The sequence below is a fragment of the Odocoileus virginianus genome, chromosome 11, assembly GCF_023699985.2.
Source record: "Odocoileus virginianus isolate 20LAN1187 ecotype Illinois chromosome 11, Ovbor_1.2, whole genome shotgun sequence".
NCBI classification, from domain to species: domain Eukaryota; kingdom Metazoa; phylum Chordata; class Mammalia; order Artiodactyla; family Cervidae; genus Odocoileus; species Odocoileus virginianus.
This window is the reverse complement of record NC_069684.1, coordinates 16,090,436-16,114,928: the sequence shown is the minus strand read 5'-3', so window position 1 is coordinate 16,114,928 and position 24,493 is coordinate 16,090,436. Positions and strand designations below refer to the sequence as shown.

General features: G+C 40.4%; 1 protein-coding gene across 1 annotated transcript in view; it reads right to left on the bottom strand.

The window, feature by feature from the left end:
• Positions 1–7,509, bottom strand: part of SHCBP1L (SHC binding and spindle associated 1 like) — a 35,520-nt gene extending 28,011 nt beyond the window's left edge. The window contains exons 1-5 of the mRNA XM_020898456.2: positions 7,096–7,509; positions 3,371–3,520; positions 1,390–1,604; positions 339–425; positions 49–267 (exon numbers count right to left, since the gene is read on the bottom strand). Of these exons, the coding sequence (XP_020754115.2) occupies positions 49–267; positions 339–425; positions 1,390–1,604; positions 3,371–3,520; positions 7,096–7,494 (1,070 nt within the window). The 5' untranslated portion in view covers positions 7,495–7,509. The remainder of the gene's footprint in view (positions 1–48; positions 268–338; positions 426–1,389; positions 1,605–3,370; positions 3,521–7,095) is intronic.
• Positions 7,510–24,493: the final 16,984 nt, after the last annotated feature.

The following is a 24,493-nucleotide window of genomic DNA, read 5'->3' as shown; positions in this document are numbered from 1 at the left end:
AGATAAACAAATAAATAAATCTTTAAAAAAAATAAAGCGAATTATTACCGGAGGCGTAAATCTTCCCACATTTTCAGTAGTCCACAGAGCATTACTATCTCATAGTACTTTTTCCAGCATTCTACGGCTTCTGCCGCAGATGGATCTTCTTTGATATTGCTCTGATACTCAATGAGTTCAACTCGCTTGTTTTTATACTTCTCCAAAGTTTTTTTGAAACGTTGTGCAATAGGACCAGGTATAGTTCCATCTTGTATATCACACCACCTGAAAAGTATCAGTACAGTGACAATGTTTATCTTACATAATGTGATGAGTAAGTTTTTAACTATACTTACAAATTAATTCTTTCTTCAATCAAAGCAGTATAATTCTCACAACTTTCTTCATCATCCCAGTCTCTCCAAAGAAAGTCATAAAAAAACCTATGACAAATCAAATTGAGATGACAGTGATCAAAATCAGCCAGTACCATGTTTATAATTAAAAAGATATCCTGATATCAGAAATCTTTATATGAATCTTAATTGTTTAAAAAAATCAGTCAGTTCAGTTCAGTCGCTCAGTCGTGTCTGACTCTTTGCGACCCCATAGACTGCAGCACATCAGGCTTCCCTGTCCATCACCAATATTTCAATATAAACTTTCAGTGAACTAATACTAAAAGTAAAACTTCAAACATTAGATGATCTGCATTATATTTCAAGTTACTACAGATAATGTTTCTTGAAGTGGGATTGTAAAATTCATGTTCTACATTTCATAGACTGTGGCTGATTTTGTTTACCAAAGAAATAATATCTGACATAGAATCATATTTTATATTGGGGGAGTATTAGGAAAACAAAGACATGCCCCCCAATATTCTGTATTATGCTTACATATAGCTTCTCTCAAATTGTATCAATGTGTAAGAAGCATTCATAATGGGGATGATGACATCTGGTACTTGTAAAGCTTTTAAATGTGAAAAATGAAATCTAATATATTTAAGATGCTTAAATATGAGCAGAATATAGTGGTCTTGTTTTTTGGGTTATTTTTTTGCCATCCCATGCAGCCTTCCAGATTTTAGTTTCCTGACCAGGAATTGAACCTGGGTCCTGTCACTGAAAGCCAAGGAATACCCCAGAATTTATTGTGACTTATCTCTAGAAGTTTTTAAAATTCAATTTTTGTAAAATGCAAGATCAAAAACCAGCAAACTTATTGCCCACATAAAATACCTCCACAAGAGAGAATATTTTAGGCACAAATATGTATATTAAAAGTAGAAAAATTGAATTCAGCAGTGAGCAAAAGTTAAATAAAGTACCTATATGAACAAGACTTACATATTAAATCAACTTTTTTAATATGAGAACTTTCAGAAGTAAAAAGCTCTAATACCTTACAACTTCCAAGGCCAAAGCAATATCATGTAAATCAGAATCTTGCCCTTCAACAGGGTACACTTCCAAGAGAGACACACTATGCTCTAATTCTTCCAAAATCTCATCAACCAAATCTCTTGGAATATTTGCAATGTTAGAAGAAAAGGGCTCAGCAACAGAAACAGTAACCTTGAAACAAGACGATGAGCTTTGGCGTGGTTTACAAGTTACCTAAGATAAATATAAAGTTTGTAGTTGTAAATGAAAGTAAATCACAAAGATTCTTCCAAATATGAGCTACTTATAAAATTTCTTCTTTTAAATTTTTATGACTTCTCTAACAATCAATGTACATAAAAACAATAGATCAATACAGAATAAAATATCAACACAAATTTTCAAACTACTTCTTAAACAATTATTAGTTTTTAAGGTTCATGAGAGTAACTGTCTGTCTCCTACATAATTTCTAAGTTTGAGTTGCCAGACTTTTGGATTTAATAAAACAGTAGCATTTAAAAAAAATTTGGACTAATTTTGCCATGAAAGTATGTCTTAAAAAATCCTATTGTCTATATTGGACACGAAAGCCTGGCCTGCTGCAGTCCACGTGGCCACAAAGAGTCCAACACTACTGAGGAGCTGAACTGATTATCTGTATTACAGTATTAGTAAAAGAAAGGATTATAAAATACCAAAAAAGTAGAATGGACATAATAAAAAAGTTAAGTCCTAAAAAGAAAAGTAAAAGGTAAAGTCCTTAGGTTGAATAAATTTAGCTTCATAAACAACACCCTTATGTTTTCTTGTCTTATTTCATCACAATAGAGTGATAACCTCTAGCATGTCTGAAAATAAGTGCACGAAATCACTGAGTTGACAGAAGCTTTATTTCGTTTTAAAGTCTTTATTGCCATTGTTACAATACTGTTTCTGTTTTGTTTTGGTTTTTGGCAGGGAGTCATGGGGTCTTAGCTGTCTGACCAGGGATCAAACCAGCACACCCTGCATTGAAAGGGGAAATCTTAACCAATGCACAGTAGCTTTAAAAATTAATAAATTACACTAAGTATTAGCAGAAAATATAGAATTACAGAAGTTGGTAAAAATTTTCAGCTGTAAGATGAAAAAGATTTAAGGATCTAATATATAACGTAGTGACTATAGTTGATAATTTGTTGTTCAGTCACCAACTCATGTTCAACTCTTTGTGATCCCACGGACTGCAAAAAGCCAGGCCTCTCTGTCCATCACCATCTCCCAGAGTTTGCTCAAACTCATATAGATTTGAAGTGTTTTCAGATAGTGTGTAATGTAATCAGTTTCAAACACAATTTTTTTCTTGTCACCAAAACCACAGATTTGAAATATCTATCTGAAGTAGGAGTACCATTTGTGATTGCAAATATTAATTTCTACACAGGATAATTGACCTTTAAGGCAATCAGTTTATGATGTCAAATATGCTACAATATTTAACCTATAGACCTGTAAAAGCAAAATCTTAAGTAAAAGCTTGGAAGTAGATGTATTATACTAAAAAGGCACTTTTCATATGAAAAAATTTCATATTTTACCAATAATTTTCTGATCTCATTTATTCTCTCATAATATAACTAAACTGCATAATTAAGATAAATGAAGATTAAAGATAAACAATGAGGAAAAAAGACCCAAATTAATTAAAGCCTAATTTACTAATTTTTAAGAAGTGCACTTTTTTTATTTTTACATTATTTGAGCAGTTGAAAGTAGGCTAATAAATATTATCTAATGCTATGAGATTTGATTTAATGATAACTGTTTACAGGAAAATGTGTACAAATATCCCTCCTTACCCTCTATGTACACTGTTAACTTAAGAAACTTAAATAGATGTAAACTTTTGCCAACCTTTGTTTAAGTATCCAAGCCTCAAATTTATAAAGTTACATTTTGGTCTTAAAAAGAATTGATAATTTCACACAAAGAAAAAGGATCAGGTGAAAATTATTTACCTCAACCAATATACCAACAAAAGGGATAGAAGATTCTTCATATTTTACAAAGAATAACTCAGGATTAGCTTTCCAGACTCCAAGCCATTTGTCTTTCAACTTTAATTTTTCTAATAGATATTTACTCATAGCATCATCAGCATCTTCTGCCTAGCAAAACAAAAATATGTACACATATAAATATATGAAATTATAGATTTATATGTAAGTATTTTTACTGATTTCTATTTAATATGCAGCCCATATGCCCTTAAAATAATGAAAAAACTCAGAAATAATAATTTTAACTGAATCTATATTTAATGAAAAATAGAAACATTAAAAAATTAGAATACATTTAAAAGACATCTATTCACTCAATGGAGTAATTCAGAGATGAGACATCTACTTATTATTTATTTTTTAAGTAATTTGTTTTATTGATCTACTGAGCAATTTCAGTTCAGCCACTCAGTTGTGTCTGACTCTTTGCAACCCCATGGACTGCAGCACACTAGGCCTCCCTATCTATCACCAACTCCTGGAACTTGCTCAAACTCATGTCCATTGAGTCGGTGATGTCATCCAAACATCTCACCCTCTGTCATCCCCTTCTCCTCCCACGTTCAATATTTCCCAGCATCAGGGTCTTTTCAAATGAGTCAGTTCTTTGCATCAGGTGGTCAAAGGATTGTAGTTTCAGCTTCAGCATTAGTCCTTCGAATGAATATTCAGGGTTGATTTCCTATACGATTGACTGGTTTGATCTCCTTGCAGTCCAAGGGACTCTCAAGAGTCTTCTCCGACACCACAGTTCAAAAGCATCAATTCTTCAGCTCTCAGTTTTCTTTATGGTCCAACTCTCACAACCATGCATGACTACTGGGAAAACCATAGCTTTGACTAGACAGACCTTTGTCAGTAAATAATGTCTCTGCTTTTTAATATGCTGTCTAGATTGGTCACAGTTTTTCTTTCAAGGAGTGAGTGTCTTTTAATTTTGTGGATGTAGTCACCATCTGCAGTGATTTTGGAGCCCAAGAAAACAAAGTTTGTCACAGTTTGCATTGCTTCCACATCTATTTGCCATGAAGTGATGGGACTGGATGCCAAGATCTTAGTTTTCTGAACGCTGAGTTTTAAGTCAGCTTTTTCACTCTCCTCTTTCACCTTCATCAAGAGGCTCCTTAGTTCCTCTTCGCTTTCTGCCATAAGGGTGGTGTCACCTGCATATCTGAGGTTATTGGTATTTCTCCCAGCAACCCTGATTCCAACTTGTGCTTCATCCAGCCCAGCATTTCGCATGATGAACTCTGCATATAAGTACGTAACCAGGGTGACAATATACAGCCTTGATGTACTCCTTTCCTGATTTGGAACCAGTCTGTGGTTCCATGTCCAGTTCTGACTGCTGCTTCTTGACCTGTATACAGATTTCTCAGGAGGCAGGTCAGGTGGTCTGGCATTCACATCTCTAAGAATTTTCCAAAGTTTGTTGTAGCCACACAGTCAAAGGCTTTGGCAGCCAATAAAGCAGAAGTAGATGTTTTTCTGGAACTCTTTTGCTTTTTCTATGATCCAACAGATGTTGGCAATTTGATTCTGGTTCCTCTGACTTTTCTAAATCCAGCTTGAACATCTGGAAGTTCTTGGTTCACATACCATTGAAGCCTGGCTTGGAGAATTTTGAGCATTACTTTGCTAGTGTGTGAGAATGACGGCAATTTTGAACATTCTTTGGTATTGCCTTTCTTTGAGATTGGAATGAAAACTGACCTTTTTCAGTCCTGTGGCCACTGCTGAGTTTTCCAACTTTGTTGGCATATTGAGTGCAGCACTTTAACAGGATCATCTTTTAGGATTTTAAATAACAACTGGGATTCCATCACCTCCACTAGCTTTGTTTGTGGAAATGCTTAAGGTCCACTTGACTTCATATTGTAAGATGTCTGGCTCTAGGTGTGATCACATCATCATGGTTATCTGGGTCATTAAGATCTTTTTTTATATAGTTCTACTGTGTATTCTTGCCACCTCTTCTTAATATTTTCTGCTTCTGTTAGGTCCATACCATTTCTGTCCTTCATTGTGCCCATCTTTGCATGAAATGTTCCCTTAGTATCTCTAATTTTCTTGAAGAGATCTCTAGTCTTTCCCATTCTATTGTTTTCCTCTATTTCTTTGATCACATAGGAAGGCTTTCTTACCTCTCTTTGCTATTCTTTGGAACTCTGCATTCAAATGGGTATATCTTCCCTTTTCTCCTTTGCATTTCACTTCTCTTTTTTTCTTAGCTATTTGTAAGGCCTTCTCAGACAACCATTTTGCCTTTTTGCATTTCTTTTTATTGGGGATGGTCTTGGTCACCGCCTCCTGTACAAGGTCACGAATATCTGTCCATAGTTCTTCAGGCACCCTATCAGATCTAATCCTTTGAATCTATTTTTCACTTCCACTGTATAATCGTAAAGGATTTGACTTAGGTCATACCTGAGTGGTCTAGTTACTTTCCCTACTTTCTTGAATTTAAGTCTGAATTTTGCAATAAGGGGTTCATAATCTGAGCCACAGTTGGCTCCTGGTCTTGTTTTTGCTGACTATATAGAGCTTTTCCATCTTTGGCTGCAAAGAATATAATCAATCTGATTTTGGTGTTGACCACCCGGTGATGTCCATGTGTAGAGTTGTCTCTTGTGTTGTTGGAAGAGGGTGTTTGCTACGACCAGTGTGTTCTCTTGGCAAAACTCTGATAGCCTTTGCCCTGCTTCATTTTGTACTCCAAGGCCAAACTTGCCTGCTACTCCAAGGAGCTCTACTGTAACTACATATAAAAACATGGTTATTATCATGTTTAAAAACCTAGTCATGAATTTTTTCTGAACTTTAAAGATTTAATGACCTATTTAGAATTTACTCAGCACATAAAATTTTAAAATAAAAATCCATTCTATAAAACAAATGATTATACTAAAGATTCAATCAATATTTTGCTCATTTGGTTTTCTGCCCTTCAATTCAACTACCTCAGGATGATAATCTAAACTATTATGAAACTCAGACCTTAAACCCTGACTAATTAATGACACAGTAAAACAGGAAAAGGAGTACATCAAGGCTGTTTATTGTCACCCTGTTTATTTAACTTATATGCAGAGTACATCATGAGAAACGCTGGGCTGGATGAAGCATAAGCTGGAATCAAGATTGTCAGGAGAAATATCACTAACCTCAGATATGCAGATGACATCACCCTTATGGCAGAAAGTGAAGAACTAAAGAGCCTCTTGATGAAAGTGAAAGAGGAGAGTGAAAAAGTTGGCTTAAAACTCAACATTCAGAAAACTAAGATCATGGCATCCGGTCCCATCACTTCATGGCAAATAGATGGGGAAACAGTAGCAGACTTTATCTGGGGCGGGGGTGGGGGGGCTCCAAAATCACTGCAGATGGTGACTGCAGCCATGAAATTAAAAGATGCTTAATCCTTGAAAGTTATGACCAGGGCACTGATAAGGCCTATCTTCCTTCAGCTCTCAAAAAAACTGGAAAACGCTACGTGATCTGTTTGAAGGAAAAACCGAACTGGAATTCCTTTAACAGGGCCTGGGAACCTCTACCAAGGTGCAGTCCTGTAAGCGTGGAGTAAATTGACTTTTGTGACATGCAGGTTCTTTGAGCTCTCCGTGCCCGCATTGGCCCGGAAGGTGGCCCCGCGTCCCTGGGGTCCGCTGTCTCCTTGTCCTCACCTTGTAGCCCCGCAGCACTTCGTCGCAGTACAGTGCCACCTTCTCCTCCCGCCACATGCCCCTCATGGGAAACACGCACACCGGGGGCAGCGGCTGCGCCTCCTCGTCTTCCTCGGGCACTGACAGCAGGGCCTCCTCTTCCTCCTCTTCCGGCCCCTGTCCCGGGCCCTCTGTCTGAGAGCCCGGCAGGAGCTGGAGCCGCCGCCGGGCCGCCTCCCGGCCCGCTTTTCCCTTCAGGGGGCGAGGGGAGGCCACCACCGACCGCACCGGGGACGCGGCGCTCTTCAGGGCTGCCGCCATCACCGAGTCCCCGGTGAGCGCCGAGACAATCTCCTCGCCTCTTCGGCCGGGGCTGACGGCCCGGACCGCGTCCTCAGGCACCCGGGACCCTGACGCCATCCCCTCAGCACCCTGCGGGCCAGGGGCAGCCGTTAGTCACTTTTCCGGCCCGGGCCGCGCGGGTCAAAGGGCGAGCCGTACCTGCAGGTCCCGCGACGAGAGCGGCGGCTCGAGGGGATGCCGCTCGGAGTGGGTTAGGGGCAGAGGTGTTGGCCGCGGGTCCGAATCTGGGGGCTAGGGGCGGGTAGGGATGCTGTGGGGCGCGACGGGGGCGGGGCGGGATGGATGGAAGGTTCTGGGCGAGCTGTTGGCGGGCGGGGGAGGAGCACCACAAGATGACGCCCGCTCGGCGCCCGCTGGGTCTGGTGGTGGTGGTGGTGGTAGTTTAGTCATTCCGTCTTGTCCGATTCTTTGGGACCCCACAGACTGTAGCCCACCAGGCTCCTCTGTCTATGAGATTTTCCAGGCAAGAATACTGGAGTGAGGCGCCATTTTCCTTCGCCCGGGGATCTTCCCCACCCAGGGATCGAACCTGGGTCTGTTGCATTGCAGACACAGTCCTTACCAACTGAGGTATCAGACGCTGGGTCTAAGCACACCTTGCCCTCTTTAGAGCCGTCTCTTTAGAGACGGAATTCTCTCCCAAAGGAAGATTTTTGTAGGGTCCTCATACGTTTTCAGGATGATTGTGAGACACCCTCCAGGGCCTCAGAACCTAATATATGTAGGTGGTACCTAACCCTCCATGCACACGTGTCTGCACAAATACAGCCTGAAAGAAAGTTTATTTTTATACTGAGTGGCAATGGTAGCTGGGCCTTTCTGGTTATTACTAGAGGAAAATCTAGTGACAAATCCAGCGACCTAGGTTTCCCCCCAGTTTTTCACAAGTTTCCCAAAATACAATTTTCTTTACATTTTAAAGAAGACACTTTCTGCCAAGAAGGATAGGTTTGGTCTATTTTCATGTCCCTTTTGTGCTGCTCAAAATTCTCACGTGAAAGAATATGTTTTGTAACAGTTCAACTGGACGCAAATTTCCAGCTGGGAGTAATGTGTACAAATGAGGAAGGCTTTCACAATAAAAGTCTGCTCAAGATAATAGTTTTGGAGAACAGAGACCGTTCGTTTCTGGTATTTTTGCTATTGGAAGTACTGTTGAGCCAATTGGAATAACTTTTGTTTACAGTCTAGCTGTGAAATACTGCGCTGGGGCTGACAGCTCCCACGGAGAGGAACAGCATTGGGAAAACACCTGCCTGCCTTCCCGCTCATCTGGAAGGACACTGTGTTAAATTTGCAGTTTATTTTGAGGAAAATATTAGTATTAATACCGTGTAACTGTAGTTCAGGGAATAATTACAACATTCATCATATTTGACTCTTGTTTATTCCTTTTGTCAGAAGTCCTGGATTTTTTAAAAAGTTGTCCCTAACTATAGGTTTTACTCATCAAAAGAAAAGTAAATTACATTAGCATTTCTTGAAAAAGTTTACTTTTAATGAAATTTGGGTTTTTACTCTAGGTTCAGTAACAGAGACCACTTGTCTTAGTCAAAAGTTAAAAAAAAAATAAAGAAAAAACAGCAACAACCTTCCACCAAAGAAAAAGAAAGAAGAAAAGAAAACAATTTGTTAGGAAGCTGCTATTTGCCAGGCAGTGCTTAGATGCCTAAGTTATAGAAATAAGTGACAAGATTCTTATCTCCATAATCTTAGTGAAGGGTGCAGATGGGTGAATAGGTGATTGTCTTTGGTAAGGACTGTGATTAAAAAATATATATATATACACACATAGATACATATATTCTGCACACTGTGAGAAAAAACGTCTTTTCTTCCCAGAGGTGATACTTAAGCTGAATCTTGATTCTGAAAGTATCTGTTCCCTGAGCCAATTTGGCAATATGGAAAAGCATAATAAAAAAGGCAATTTAAGTAAGTTTACTTTCAGGCAATAACAATTGTTAAATTTTGTAATATTTTTTCAATATTTTTTCCTATCACATCATTGCAAAGTTTTGGTCCTAATAATTTCATTTTTTATTTAGTTATCATAAACATTTTCTTATCATTGCAAATTATTTAAACACATCATTTTCAATAACTACAATTGTTTGGTATGCATATAATTTCCATAAACCTATGCTTTCAGATATTGGTTACATTAATTTTTATAATAATAAATATGCCATTTTAAATATCTTTGTGCATAAATTTTTGAAAATTTCAGATCCCCACCCACTAGAAAAGTGGGGTTCCTGAACCATTTTAAGGCTTTCAGTATTGCAAAATTGTTTCCCAAAAAGGGTGTATTAATTTCTACTTCCATTAGCAGATTAGATTCCCAGGTGGGCTGTGTGAAATAGAAGTAGGCTATAGGTGTCTAAGGCAGGGATAGAATGGGGATGGAGTAGGGTAAACATTCTAGATGGAGAGAGTTGTTAATGATTTTACAGAGGAGTAAAATAACTTGGCCAAGTAACTTGGTTTTATTGGAATAGAGGGGGCAAATTAAGACAAAACCTCTGGTTTGAAAGACATGCAAAAGTCATGTCACAAAGAGTCACATATATGATGTATTAAGGAGTTGAATTCCAACCATATTGATAAACTGTCCCTTGCTGTGCCTAGTTGCTCAGCTGTGTCCAGCTCTTTGCGACCCCATGGACAGACAGGCTACAGTCCATGGGGATTCTCCAGGTAAGAATACTGGAGTGGGTTGCCATGCCCTCCTCCAGGGGATCTTCAAAACCAAGGATCAAGCCCAGGTCGCCCACATTGCAGGCGGATTCTTTACCATATGAGTCATGAGGACTGTCCCTTATACAGCTTTATATTCCACTCTCTGATCTAGTACCTTCAGTATCCATTTCCAGATAAACTTTCCCACTACCTGCCAGTACATATGGGCTACTCCTACAGTGTCCTTCTCTTCCCTTGGCAGACCCAGTAATTCTCTGGCTGAGTGGCCAGGAGGAAATATGGGTGGATCGTCAGGAGTGGTGTAAGACACTTATGTAAGACAGAAGCCTATGCGTCATCTCCAGGCACAGGGGGAGCAGGCTTTAATCGGTTGCTGTATGCCCAGAAAGTTCAAGGGAATCTGGGGATTCAGTATTTTCAAATGTGTCAACCAAGATGTCCCCAAGTCTCAGGATCTTATTCCTTCCCAATCAGAGCCTCACTTTGGTTTAGCAATCTTGCTCTGGCTGAGAACTCAACCAGCTCTGAAACTTCATTACTCTTACAAAAACCTGGAGCTATGTTTTTCCTGTCCTTCAACAGTAAATTAGTATTTTTATTTGCTGTACTGGAGGCCTCTGGCCTCAAACCTTAAACTGGAAAGTAATTACCTCAGCCTTTCTTTGTCTTATGCCTGTGAAGAGAATAAATAAGATTTAGCAAGAGCCATTTGATTCTATTGTCATTTTTCAGTCATTCAGTTGTGTCCAACTATTTGTGATCCCATGGATTGCACCATGACAGGCTTCCCTGTCCTTCATTATCTCCCGGACTTTGTTCAGACTCATGTCTGTCGAGTTGATGATACCATCCAACCTTCTCATCCTCTGTCATCCCCTTCTCCTGCCCTCAATCTTTCCCAGCATCAGTATATTTTCCAATGAGTCAGCTCTTTGCATGTGTCTGACAAAGAGTCAGACACAACTGAGCAAATAAACAACAACAACTAGGTTTTGTCATAACTTTTCTTCCAAGGAGCAAGAATCTTTTTAATTTCATGGCTGCAGTCACCATCCACAGTGATTTCGGAGCCCAAGAAAATAAAACCTGTCACTTTCTACTTTTCCCCCGTCTATTTGCCATGAAGTGATGGAACTGGTTGCCATGCTCTTAGTTTTTTTGAATGTTGAGATTCTTTTTTTTTTTTTCCATTTATTTTTATTAGTTGGAGGCTAATTACTTTACAATATTGTAGTGGTTTTTGTAGTGGTTTTTGTCATACGAATGTTGAGATTCTATAGTGCTTATAATTACTTCTTTCCCTAACTTCTCAAACTCCCGATGTTGTACCACCAGTGAAGCCCTTCCCTTTCGCCCGCAGTGAAAGTTTTAACAATTGCACCTGCATATCATGCTAGGAGCTACCCGCGTTCCACCTACTACCAATGACAGTGTCCTCCGTGACAGCTGGTAATCCAGTTCCAAAATATTATCTTATAATCTGCTTCCATTGGAGAAGGAAATGGCAACCCACTCCAATAATCTTGCCTGGAGAATCCCATAGAGAGAGGAACCTGAAGGGTTTGCAAAGAGTTGGACACGACTGAGCAACTAACACACAATCTGCTTTCATACCAGCTGTTTCAGGTTAGGTCTCCTGGGAATCAGATGATGATTTGCATAAAGAGAATTCGAGGGAGTCTTTTTGAAAACTGCATCTGTAAGGGAATGAAGGAAGTGGAAATGGCAAAGAGGGCTATTGAATTCTGATACTTTTAAAACGAGTCCTCAGCCATTCCTCCTGGCAGCTTGGGACTGGGATGGCCCTTTAGTTGAATGGGCCTCTGTACCTCTGGATCTTCCAGTCACTGAATGTGAGCTGTTAAAAAAGAGAGAGCATCACCAAACTCCTCCAAAGTGGTCTGTACCATTTCTCATTCCTTATAGCAGGGAATGAGAATTACTGTTTACTGCATGTCCTCTCCAGCATGCAGTGTCATCAGTATTCTGAATTTTATCCATTCTAAGGGATGTGTGGTGGTGGCAGCTCCATGTGGCTGAGGCTAACTCCCAGAGAGGGATACAGATGTGAGTCTTCAGTAGGCAGCACTCTCAGCAGCTGGGAAAATGACTATCTTGGTTCTAAAAGAGGGGTGGGAGCAGCTCACCCCAGCATCCACTACTTGCAGCTATCGGAACTGGGATATAAGATAGAATGCTGCTGCTGCTGCTAAGTTGCTTCAGTCGTGTCCGACTCTGTGCGACCCCATAGACGGCAGCCCACCAGGCTCCACTGTCCCTGGGATTCTCCAAGCAAGAACATTGGAGTGGGTTGCCATTTCCTTCTCCAATGCATGAAAGTGAAAAGTGAAAGTGAAGTTGCTCAGTAGTGTCCAACTCTTAGCAACCCCATGGACTGCAGCCCACCAGGCCCCTCCATCCATGGGATTTTCCAGGCAAGAGTACTGGAGTGGGGTGCCATTGCCGTCTCCGTAAGATAGAATAGAACTCTACAAAACTGGACTCAGTGCTGATTCATCTGAGCTATTGGTCTAAAAGAGTGTTAGTTGCAGCACTTGAGATTATTAAGTCAATCAATTTTAGCTTTGGAAACTGATGGGGAATTAGGCACCCTCCCTGGACTTATAGAGTATTAGTCATCCTTTCCCTAAGGCTGGGAGTCAAGGGTTTTAAGGGATGGAGACATGCAAAGGATTTGAAAAGTCTGAATGCTCATGTAGCTGATCTCTCTGGACTCCTGTCTTTGAGCTTTCTTCTCTTCTAGCACTTTTTCTCAATTCATTTCTTTGCTTAAGTTAATGTGTATAATGATCAAGAGCATGGACTCTGGCCAGACTGCCTGGCTTCAGTGGCTTGGCTGTGATATAAAGGTAAGTTTCTCCTCCTCTCTATGGTCTTAGTTTCCTTACCAGTAAAATGAGACTCAAATAAGTTTGTGGTCAAAACAAAAAAAAAGAAATGGTACAAAAGAATTTATTTACAAAACAGAAATAGAGTCACAGATGTAGAAAATAAATTTATGGTTACCAGGGAGGGAACGGGAGTGGGGAGGGATAAATTGGGAGGTTGGGATTGACACATACAAACTACTACAAGAAATAGGTAGCTAATAAGAACCTACCATTTAGCGCAGGGAACTCTGCTCAATGCTCTGTAATGAGCTAGATGGAAAAACAATCTGAAAAAGAGTGGATATGTGTATAACTGATTCACTTTATAGCAGAAACTAACACTGTAAATGAACTATACTCCAATAAAAATTTAAAACTAAATAAAAATAAACAAGTTTGTGTTATGAGTTTATCTGTTTATCTATTTAGCTAGTCCTTGAGATATATCCTATCAGTGTTAAATCAGTCTGTACTTTTTCACAGCACTTAAAACAATTCTCATATTTGATTAGTAATTCTAACTGGCAAGGCCTTGTGTGCTAAATGAGGCCAGTTCCACTCTATACCCTGCGAAGAGGAGGGTGGGGGTGGAGTGGGTAGGGTGGGGGGTGTGTGTGAAAGAGGGGTACATATTTCCTTGATTTGGTTTTCCTTGCCATTGTAGTAGTAAAATTCATGGTTTTGATAGTTGAGTGATGCCCCAAAGTGGAAAGAGCAGGTTTCCTGCCAGGCCTGTGTGGACACTAGGGCTCCAGTCAGCCAAAAATGAGGAGTCTGTGGGTTCTGTGTACATGGCTAGTTTCTACATTGGGGTTTTGTTGAAAAAAACCTCCAGGTTTGTCTTGTTTCTCACAAGCATCTTGAAGGGGATACCTGGCTATCAGTTCAGTTCAGTCGCTCAGTCACATCCAACTCTTAGCGACCCCATGGACTACAGCATGCCAGGCTTCCCTGTCCATCTCCAACTCCTAGAGCTTGCTCAAACTCATGTCCATCGGGTCCACGATGCCATCCAACCATCTCATCCTCTGTTATCCCCGTCTCCTCCTGCCTTCAATCTTTCCCAGCATCAGGGTCTTTTCCAATGAGTCAGTTCTTTGCATCAGGTGGCCAAAGTATTGGACTTTCAGCTTTAGCATCAGTCCTTCCAATGAATATTCAGGGCTGATTTCCTTTAGGATGGACTGGTTGGATCTCCTTGCAGTCCAAGGGACTCACAAGAGTCTTCTCCAGCACCACAGTTCAAAAGCATCAATTCTTTGGTGCTCAGCTTTCTTTATGGTCTAACTCTCACATTCACACATGACTACTGGAAAAACCATCTCTTTGACTAGATGGACCTTTGTTGGCAAACTAATGTTACTGCTTTTTAATACACTATCTAGGTTGATCATAGCTTTTCTTCCAAGGAACAAGCGTCTTTTAATTTCATGGCTGCAATCACCAACTGCAGAGATTTTGGAGTCCCCAAAAATAAAGTCTGTCACTGTTTCCATTGTTTCCCCATCTATTTGCCATGAAGTGATGGGACTGGATGTCATGATCTTAGTTTCCTGAATGCTGAGTTTTAAGTCAACTTTTTCACTTTCTTTCACTTTCATCAAGAGGCTCTTTCGTTCTTCTTCACCATAGCAGAATTGAATTTGAGAAATCTAAGGTCCTGGATACCTTTCTTTGTCTCTCATTGCCAGGGATCTGAACACTAGCAATTGTCCTACCTTGTTGCTGGTGTTTTCTTCACCAGCACAAGCCCTTCCTGCTTGTCTCCACCTGTCAAAATTCCTCTAGGCCATGTTCCAATACATGTCCCTTGTCAGAACTAAAGTTTCTCTCCTCTGCGCCCTTTGTACCCTTGGAGTGTATAAGTTCTTTTTTCAATTTCTGAGTTGAAATGTGTATTTGTCCTTCTCCCCTGTTATCTCCTTGATGCCCACTATAGACCCTTTTTCAGCACAGAGTTCTCACATTACCAGGTCTTAGCACATGTGTACTTAAATTCTTTAGATTAATGTGAATATTTGTAAACTGTTTTTCTGTTTGAGTTAGGCTATCTGGGTTAACTCCACAGATTGTCTCCAATATACAAACAATCTAAATGTCAAAATTTTATTTAAAATTTAGAACTTGTTATTTTTTATCAGAAAATATTTCTGATCAAACCTTCTTTTTCTTCCTAGGTCACTTTGAATAGAAAAAGCAGACTTGTAAATTCTTTCAATTCTGAAGCCCCTAAATATTAATTCTTTGAGGTCTTCTTTAGTCTTTTTTTGGTCTTCAAGGGAAAGAACAAACCCTGATGAGTAGTAACAGCTAGCCCTAGGCAAAACAAAGAGTAAATAAGGCTTACTGGCATTTCAGAGATTCACCCAGCCTCAGAGTTTTTTTGATATTTCCTTATTATCTCAAGGAGAGACGGAGTCAGGAGCAGTGCAGACCCACCTGGAATAAATACAGAGATGGAATAGAGGCTGGAGTGTAATAAAACCAGTTTGGGGATTGGAGGAAGGTACTGGAGAGATAGCAGAGACCTGGAGGATTTGTGAAATGTGAAATAAAATAGAGTCAGTTATGGCAAGGGGTTTTAAAATGGAGCCAGGAGGCTATTAAGGAGGTGGACATTATGCATGTCCTCACCAGGTGGAACCAGGAACTTCTGAACTGAGCCAAACCACAAGTCGTTCAAAGACTATAAGAGCACCTGCAGCTTGTCCCAGGAACAGAGTTTTACTTCCCTCTAGAGATAATCTTGGTATTCAGTCATGTTTAACCAAGACTAGCTTCTGCCTCCAACTTCAATTAAAAGTCTTTGTAATGCAAACCTCCCTTCTTTGCCTTTAAAAGACCCTGCCTTTTACTCCCTAGCAGGATACTCTTTGGGTTGCTACTGGAATCTACATGCCTTGAATGGCAATTCTTTGATCCCCAATAAAGGTTTTTTTGCCTGATTATGCCCTTCTAGGTTTCTTTGGGTTGAGGGGTGTCAGAAGTGGGATCTGAAGTACTCTCAAGGCCACAGGACTGATACCTCTGGGAATCAGTGTACACCCAGACCCTCTTGAGTTCACTGTTTTCACAACTTGCCATCTCCTTCAACTAAGTTGAGGCTGAGGTTTCCACCTTTCTTTGGGATCAGGTGGGCAGTCGCCCTGGTGCATGTTGACTGTCTCACTGTGCCAGATTATCACTATACTGCTAGAAGGATTTCCCTTCTGGTGAGTGTTCTGTTTTCTTTGCATGCTTCTTTAATTGTGGAACTGTCCTCTTCTAAGTTCTCCCAAGTGTCCTCCCTCAAGGACCCAAGCAGATTTTATGTATAAAAATTATGGTCGTTGGAGTTTCCTGGTGGCCTAATGGTTAGGAATTGGTGCTTTTAATGCAGAGACCGAGATTTAATCCCTGATCAGGGAACCATCCCACATGCCACATGGTAGGGCCAAGATATAAAAAATAAAAGTAAACAGAAACCCAAAAAACCATGGTCCTTAATTTTATAAATTTCTTTTTCAATGGATTAATAACACCACATATCTTTAAAATTACAGTGGCCACAATGGAGTTGTTTTGAAGTCCCTAAACTTATTTTTCTGCACAAAAACCTTGAGAACTACAGAACTAAGCAGATTGAATGGGACACTTTAATTGGTATTTAGAGGCCTCTAAATGAGTCCAAGATTCAAAATCACTTCCCTCCAAGATGAAAATTTTAAACTTTTTGAGTAGGTTTCTCAATCACAAAAGACTCTTAACTCTTCCCTGTCAACCCTCCCCTCCCCCCAACTCTTCAGTCTGCCCGTTGCCCATCCATCCTCCACTTCTTCTTCCCTTTACCCTTCCTTTGCTGAACTCCCCTTTTAGTCCAGAGACCCCAAGACCTCCCTTGATCTTCCAGCCCAACCTCTTCCACTTAAACCATTTCAAATTCTTCCTTTTAAATTGGAACCCAATACCGAAGGCCCCCTTTCATTTATTTATTTGGCCGCACTGCACAGCTTGCAGGATTTTAGCTTCCTGACCAGGATGATTGAACACTGGTCAACAGAAGTAAAACTTTGGAATCCCAACCACTAGACCTCCAGGGAATTCCCAGAGCACCCTTTTAAATGTAACTTACACACTTTGGACAAAGGCAGAATTGCAAGCTATGGCCAAAGAATTTCCCAAGGTTACTGAAGGCCCTGGCCATTATGCAAAGGAATTTAACATTGTTATCCAAACCTATGAGCCTGTGTTTCCTGATCTTTATCAATTAGTCCATACGCTCATGCAAGAAGGTCAGGCCCAACACTGGATGGCTAAAGCTAGCTGTAATCATCCTCTAGAGAATCTTCAGTGAATCATGATGACTGATTCAAAGCCCAAGAAATAGCAAAAACCTTGTGAAGCCATCTCCCGGGCCTTCCCAAAACCTGTTGATTGAAATAAAATCCAAGCATGCACTCAAGGATTGATGAACCGCTGCGTAACTATTACAACCGACCTAAAATTGTTTTTAAGGAAAACCCTGGACTCCCTTTAGATGCAGTCACTAGGTGGCCTTTAACACCTTGCTCATAGACAGCTCAGACGAAGATCTCACCATTCTAGTAAAGTGAGCACAACTTAATTGGGAAACCATGGCAACTCCCAATGTGGCTAATCCAGCAAACAAATCAACCTAGACTATTCAAAATTCAAATAAATAAAAAGCCTCTAAAATCATAAATTCACGGATTCAACAGCTAGCAGACTCTCCCTAGGGGATTCAACAAACTAAATGAAAGTCTTCAAACTCTCAAATTTTCTGCCATTTTTGTAAGAAACCTGGTCATTGGATAAAGGATTGCCTTTAACTAACACACTGTGAACAATCCTCCCATGTTAAGCCTTCAGCTTCTCTTATGGACAGAACCTGCTCCAAGACACACAAGGGGTTTTTCCAGTCCTTCCCTCTCTTATGGGCAAAACCTCTCTTATAACTGGAACTGAAGTCCTTACTGTCTTAATTGACACTGAAGCCGCAGTATTCATGCTCACCCACACCAAACTCTCAGACGATAAAGAACTGCCTGCAATGCGGGAGGCCTGGATTCCATCCCTGAATCGAGAAGATCGCCTAGAGAAGGAAATGGCAACCCACTCCAGTATTCTTGCCTGGATAATGGCATGGACAGAGGACTCTGGCGGGCTACAGTCCATGGGGTTGTAAAGAGGTGGACAGGACTGAGCAACTAACACTTTCACTTTCACACCATCCTCAAGCAACCCCTTCCTCAGAGCACATTCACGTGGTGACGATGTCTAGTAAACTCATGGTAGCTTACGAGTCCCTTGCCTTTCCAACTGGGCTCCTTCCAGGACAGCTCCTCCTCTCTCCTGGTCAATTCTGCTCCTGTCAACCTCTTAGGGAAAGACTTTAAAAATATCATGCTGCCATCTTTTTTTCCTCTAAAGGGAAATTATCCTTGAAATTGATATAGCCCCCTCAACAACTCATGGCATTCCAAGCTCCTCAATCCCATTAGAAGTTTTTGCCCTTAAGACAAGTTTCTAAGATAAACTTAAAACTCCCCAAAGAAGTCCCTGAGAAACTCTGGGCAAAGTCCACAACCAACATCGAGTGGATTCATTCAGCATCCCCAATTCAAATATTTTAATTTTCTTGGGCTCCAAAATCACTGCAGATGGTGATTGCAGCCATGAAATTAAAAGACGCTTGCTCCTTGGAAGAAAAGCTATGACCAACCTAGACAGCATACCAAAAAGCAGAGATGTTACTTTGCCGACAAAGGTCCATCTAGTCAAAGCTACGGTTTTTCCAGTAGTCATGTATGGATGTGAGAGTTGGACCATAAAGCTGAGTACCAAAGAATTGATGCTTTTGAACTGTGGTGTTGGAGAAGACTCTTGAGAGTTCCTTGGACTGCAAGGAGATCCAATCAGTCCATACTAAAGGAAATCAGTCCTGAATATTCATTGGAATTACTGATGTTGAAGCTGAAACTTCAATACTTTGGCCACCTGATATGAAGAACTGACTCATTGGAAAAGACCCTGGTGCTGGGAAAGATTGAAGGCAGGAGGAAACGGGGACGCCAGAGGATGAGATGGCTGGATGGCATCACCAACTCAATGGACATGAGTTTGAGAAAGCTTTGGGTGTTGGTGATGGACAGGGAAGCCTGGTATGCTGCAGTCCATGGGGTCGCAAAGTCAAACACGACTGAGCAACTGATCTGAACTGAATTCAAATTTAAATTGACTCTGGTAAGCCTTTTCCTAATGAACAGTATCCTTTAAATCCTGAGGCCTTAGCAGGAATTAACCAATCATAGAGGACTATGAGACACAAGGCTCCCTGGGCCCTGGCACCAGTCCTTGTATTACACCCATAGTCCCTGTTAAGAAGTCTAGGGAAGAGGATGGAGATTTGTCCAAGATCTGAGGGCTATTAATAACGTTGTTATCTCTTGTCGTCCAGTTGTCTCCAACCCTCATACTCTCTTAATGGCAATACCTATGTGCTTAGTCGTTTAGTCGTGTCCGACTCTTTGCGATCCTTTGGACTGTAGCCCACCAGGCTCCTCTGTCCATGAGACTTTTCAGGCAAGAATACTGGAGTGGGTTGCAATACCTACAGAGAGTAGATTTCTCACCATGGTAAATCTCTGTAATGCACTTTTCAGCATACCTTGCGGATCCTGTGTCTATCTTTATTCACTTTCACATGGAAAGGACAATAATACACCTGACTACACCGAAAGTTTTTTCTACTTTTCACAGATCCTAAAAGCAGATTTAGCAGATGTCAATTTTCCACAAGTGTCTACCCTCTTAAAATATGTTGAAGAACTTCTTTTCTTCTCCTCTTCCAAGGAAGCAAGTGAGCAAGATAGGATCCGTCTCCTCAAGCTGTTAGTAACTAAAGGTCTTCAGGTCTCTAAAGAAATGACACCTTGCTCAAATTCAGATCAAATACCCAGGACACTTGATCTCAGATCAAGGACTCCTTTTAGAACCTAATAAGGTTCACAGGGTCTCAGATTTCCCACAGACTGAAAGACAACTTCAAGGATTTTGGGGTCTGGCCAGATACTGTAGGAACTGGATACCTAACTTTTTCTTAATTGCCCAATATCTTTATGCATTGCTCAAAGCTGAAAGACCAGATCTCTTAGAGGGGGAGGAAAACACATTTTACGGCTTTCCAGAACCTGAAAAGCAGACTTCTCAGCCTCTGCTTTAGAACATCCTAATTACCAGCTTCTTATATTCCTCTTTGTGTAGGAAGGGGAAAAGAATGCCCTAGAAGTGCTTATTAAAAGGCACACAGGTCAACATTGACCCGTTGGCTATTGCAGTCAACAATTAGACCCTGTAACCCGACCTCTTCCCCCATGCCTGAGAGCTATTTCAGTGGTAGCAACCTTTGCAAAATCAACTGAGGAAAGAGTTATGGGCTGTCCACTCATCATCTGTAGTCCCCATGTGATATAAGCCTGGCTCAAGTCTCATCACCATAAACGTCTTTCTGCAAGCCATCTTACTTCATATGAAATATGGTTACTGACCTCTCCTCACACAGCCCTTTTTCACTGCAACAAATTGAACCCTGCAAGCCTGTCCCTTCACCTACTCACCAAACTCCTCATGACTGACTGACACTGACTCAGCAGTTATTAATCCTTAGAGCTGACTTACAAGAAACTACTATTGCTAATGCAGAGATTGCATGATTTACGGATGCTTCTTATTTGAAAAATGGCAAAGGTGAATATCGTGCTGGGTATGCAGTCAGCTCCTCCCTTGAAGCTATCGAGGCAGCCCTGCTGATGACTGCTACTTCAGCCCAGCACACAAAATTCTCTACTTTAACTAGAGCTTGCGTGCTAGCAGAAGGCAAAACTGTGAATATCTATTCAGATAGTCACTATGTCTTTGGGGGTAGTTCAAGACTTTGGCATGCTTTGGAAAGTGAAGGGAGCAGGGGGAAACTAGATCAAGAACGGAAATTGGGAAGATTCAATTTCCATTTGTTCTAGCCATCGTTTAGGTGTTTGGGCATTCAAAATTACATTCAGCTGACTTCTGAATTAGCTGACTTCTGAATAAAGATCTGAAGGAAGTCAGAGGAAAAACCTTTGACTCTGACAGCTGCAAGGGGAGATAAGGTTCCTGTTTCACCCAGTCATTCCCAGAGGGCACTTCAGATATAAAGAACACAGGTAAATAAGGACTAGCTACAGATTTATAACATTCAGAAAACTAAGATCATGGCATCTGGTCCCATTACCTCATGGGAAATAGATGGGGAGACAGTGGAAACAGTGTCAGACTTTATTTTGGGGGGCCCCAAAATCACTGTGGATGGTGACTGCAGCCATGAAATTAAAAGATGCTTACTCCTTGGAAGGAAAGTTATGACCAACCTAGATGGCATGTTAAAAAGCAGAGACATTACGTTGCCAACAAAGGTCTGTCTAGTCAAGGCTATGGTTTTTCCAGTGGTCATGTATGGATGTGAGAGTTGAACTGTGAAGAAAGCTGAGGCAGAAGAACTGATACTTTTGAACTGTGGTGTTGGAGAAGACTCTTGAGAGTCCCTTGGACTGCAAGGAGATCCAACTAGTCCATCCTAAAGGAGATCAGTCCTGGGTGTTCATTGGAGGGACTGATGCTGAAGCTGAAACTCGAATACTTTGGCCACCTCATGCGAAGAGTTGACTCGTTGGAAAAGACCGGGACGACAGAGGATGAGATGACTGGATGGCATCATCGACTCGATGGGCCTGAGTTTGAGTAATCTCCGGGAGTTGGTGATGGACAGGGAGGCCTGGCGTGCTGCGATTCATGGGGTCACAAAGAGTCGGACACGACTGAGCGACTGAACTGAACTGAACAGATTTATAAAGTCTTTAATGCTGCTAGCATATTATTTTCACATTTTTCTATATGTTAAGCATTTATTTTTTATTTAATTAATTTTTTTTAATTGAAGGATAATTGCTTTACAGATTTTTGCTGTTTTCTGTCAAACTTCAACGTGAATCAGCCATAGATATACATATGTCCCCTTCCTTTTATTTAAATAAGGTTTGTATTGGCCAGAAAACGCTTAGTGAGTGTATCTGAAGATCTAGGAATGGTAGAAGTTTTGTATGGTGGATATATGGTTTTTATTGTTTTGAAAGTGCACTCAATAGGATGCTGTGAAATATAGTTTTATTTGTTTTTCCTTTTGGTTTTATCAATTGAAAAAAATATATATTAATAAACATTCCAGTCAGCAATTTAATTTTTCTCTCTTAAAACACCAAATTTCCCCTCTTCCTTAACTCTTTTTGTTAACTTTGTAAAAAAATATTCTGAATGTTGGGAGGATACAGGAACATTGTCTGATAAGCATGTATGTCCTCGATTTGGACAGAAGAGGGCACGAGAGAGCTTCTGGGCGGTTTAATCCCAAAGGGCTGGGTGGAGCCTGAAGCATTCCTTTAGCCCCGCCAGCTCCAGCCCTGACTCAGAAGGAGGCTACACACCAATTTGCTAAAGGACAAGCTCAGACACATTTCTTTAAAGTCTAACATTTCTTTCACCTCAAATGTGATGTTCTGTTGAATCTTCAAACTTTGGCAATGAGTGCTAACTCTCTGATACTTGTTTTGTGTTACGCTGTTGCTTTTAACTCTTTTTGAGGTAAATACAGGATTTTAATTTCGTTTTACATAAACCAACCAAAAGAAAAGAAGCACCAAACATGTTTCACGGCACACGCATTCGACTAAAGAGAGGCATTCTGGGCTATGGACAAAGCACAGACTGAAACCGCTGACTGTAGCTCCTCTGGTGAAGAGGTAGTGGCCCAAATTTGCCTTGATGCCTATCAGAAGTCTAACATTTCAATCTTGACAATAAAGGACACTAAGAATGACAATAGCTAATTAGCCTACATTTTGAAGAGTGCACAGATCTCTAATAGTAGAGCAAATATATTAAAAATGGATAGTGACCAACGTAAGGAAGTAAGAAAGGCACTCTTAACCACTGTGGTTAAGAAACTGTTAAAGACTTTTAGGAAGGTAATTTGGCAAAACTTTTCAAAATCTTAAATGTGCTTAACTTTAACCCAGTAGCTCCATCTTTAGAAATCAATTCCCTTGTGTACGTGCACAAAGATGTTATACATAATGGTTAAAATTATGACGAAAATAGCATTTAGCATTTACTATGTGCCAGATATAGTTGAAGAACTCTATGCTGATTGGTTTATTTCTAAAATCCATAAGCTCCACTTTACTGTTGAGGAAACTGAGGCACAGAAAGGTTAAGTAACAGCTATGAAGTGAAGGAGCCAGGATTCAGATGCATACAGTCTAAGTCCAAAGCTCATGCTCTTAATTGCTGCAGCTTGTAGTGCGTTATTTACTGTTGCATTGTTTATAATAGCGTAAAACTGGAAACAACCTACATCTGTTGCTGGTGGTGTAAATAACCGATGGTAAGATCCAATTTATCAAAATAAAGCCAATTTAGATATGCTGATTCGGAAAGGGCCCCAAAAAATATACTGTAGAGAAATGGGGGAAAGGATAAGAAACAGTTCTCAGAATAATACACATAATATCCAATTTATGGGATTTTATAATTACAAATTTATATTTGGACATATATAAAAGCATTCATAAAAGGATGGAAGGACCCAAAGACATCAAACTATACTCGCTGTTACCTTTGAGGAGGAGAATAGTACTGGGGATGGAAGGGGTTGTGAAATGGAACCTTATCTTCTACCCTATATAATTCTGTTTTACTTAAATGTTTTAAAATAAAATATATTTATGTACTGCAGTAACACCCCTTCAAAGAAAGAAATTGATATAGCATAAAAATAGAAATGAATATTAGCAAGCAGTCCAATCAGCCCCTTCACATCACAAATGAGGAAACCGAGGTATTAGGAAGTTAAAATGGAGTGTGTATTGTTATATGTATGATAGCTGAGCTCAGCTAGAGCCTGCCAGCCTGACTCCTGCCCCAGGCTTCTTTGTGTTATACTGTTTTGTCTTTCCCTGGTGAAACAGCTGGAAATGAGTCATGCACCATCTTAATGTGATTTCACAGTTACACTTTATCTCAGAGATTCATAACTATGTGGGCTTTAGAAAGTTTTGGAAGGATATATAATGTCAGTCATTCGATCAACTAATATTTCTTAAATCAAATAATTAGACATTAATAGTTAGATGCTAACTGCTGTGTGCCAGGTACTGTGTTAGGCCCTGGACATATAACATTAATCCAAATAAGCTTAGTTGTTGCCCTGAAGAATTTTGAGAAAATGTTTACCACATTGTTGTTGTTTACTTGCTGAGTCATGTCTGACTCTTTTGCAACTCCATGAACCATAGCCCTCAGGCTTCTCCGTCCATGGGATTTCCCACGCAAGAACACTGGAGTGGGTTGCCGTTTCCTTCTCCAGGGGATCT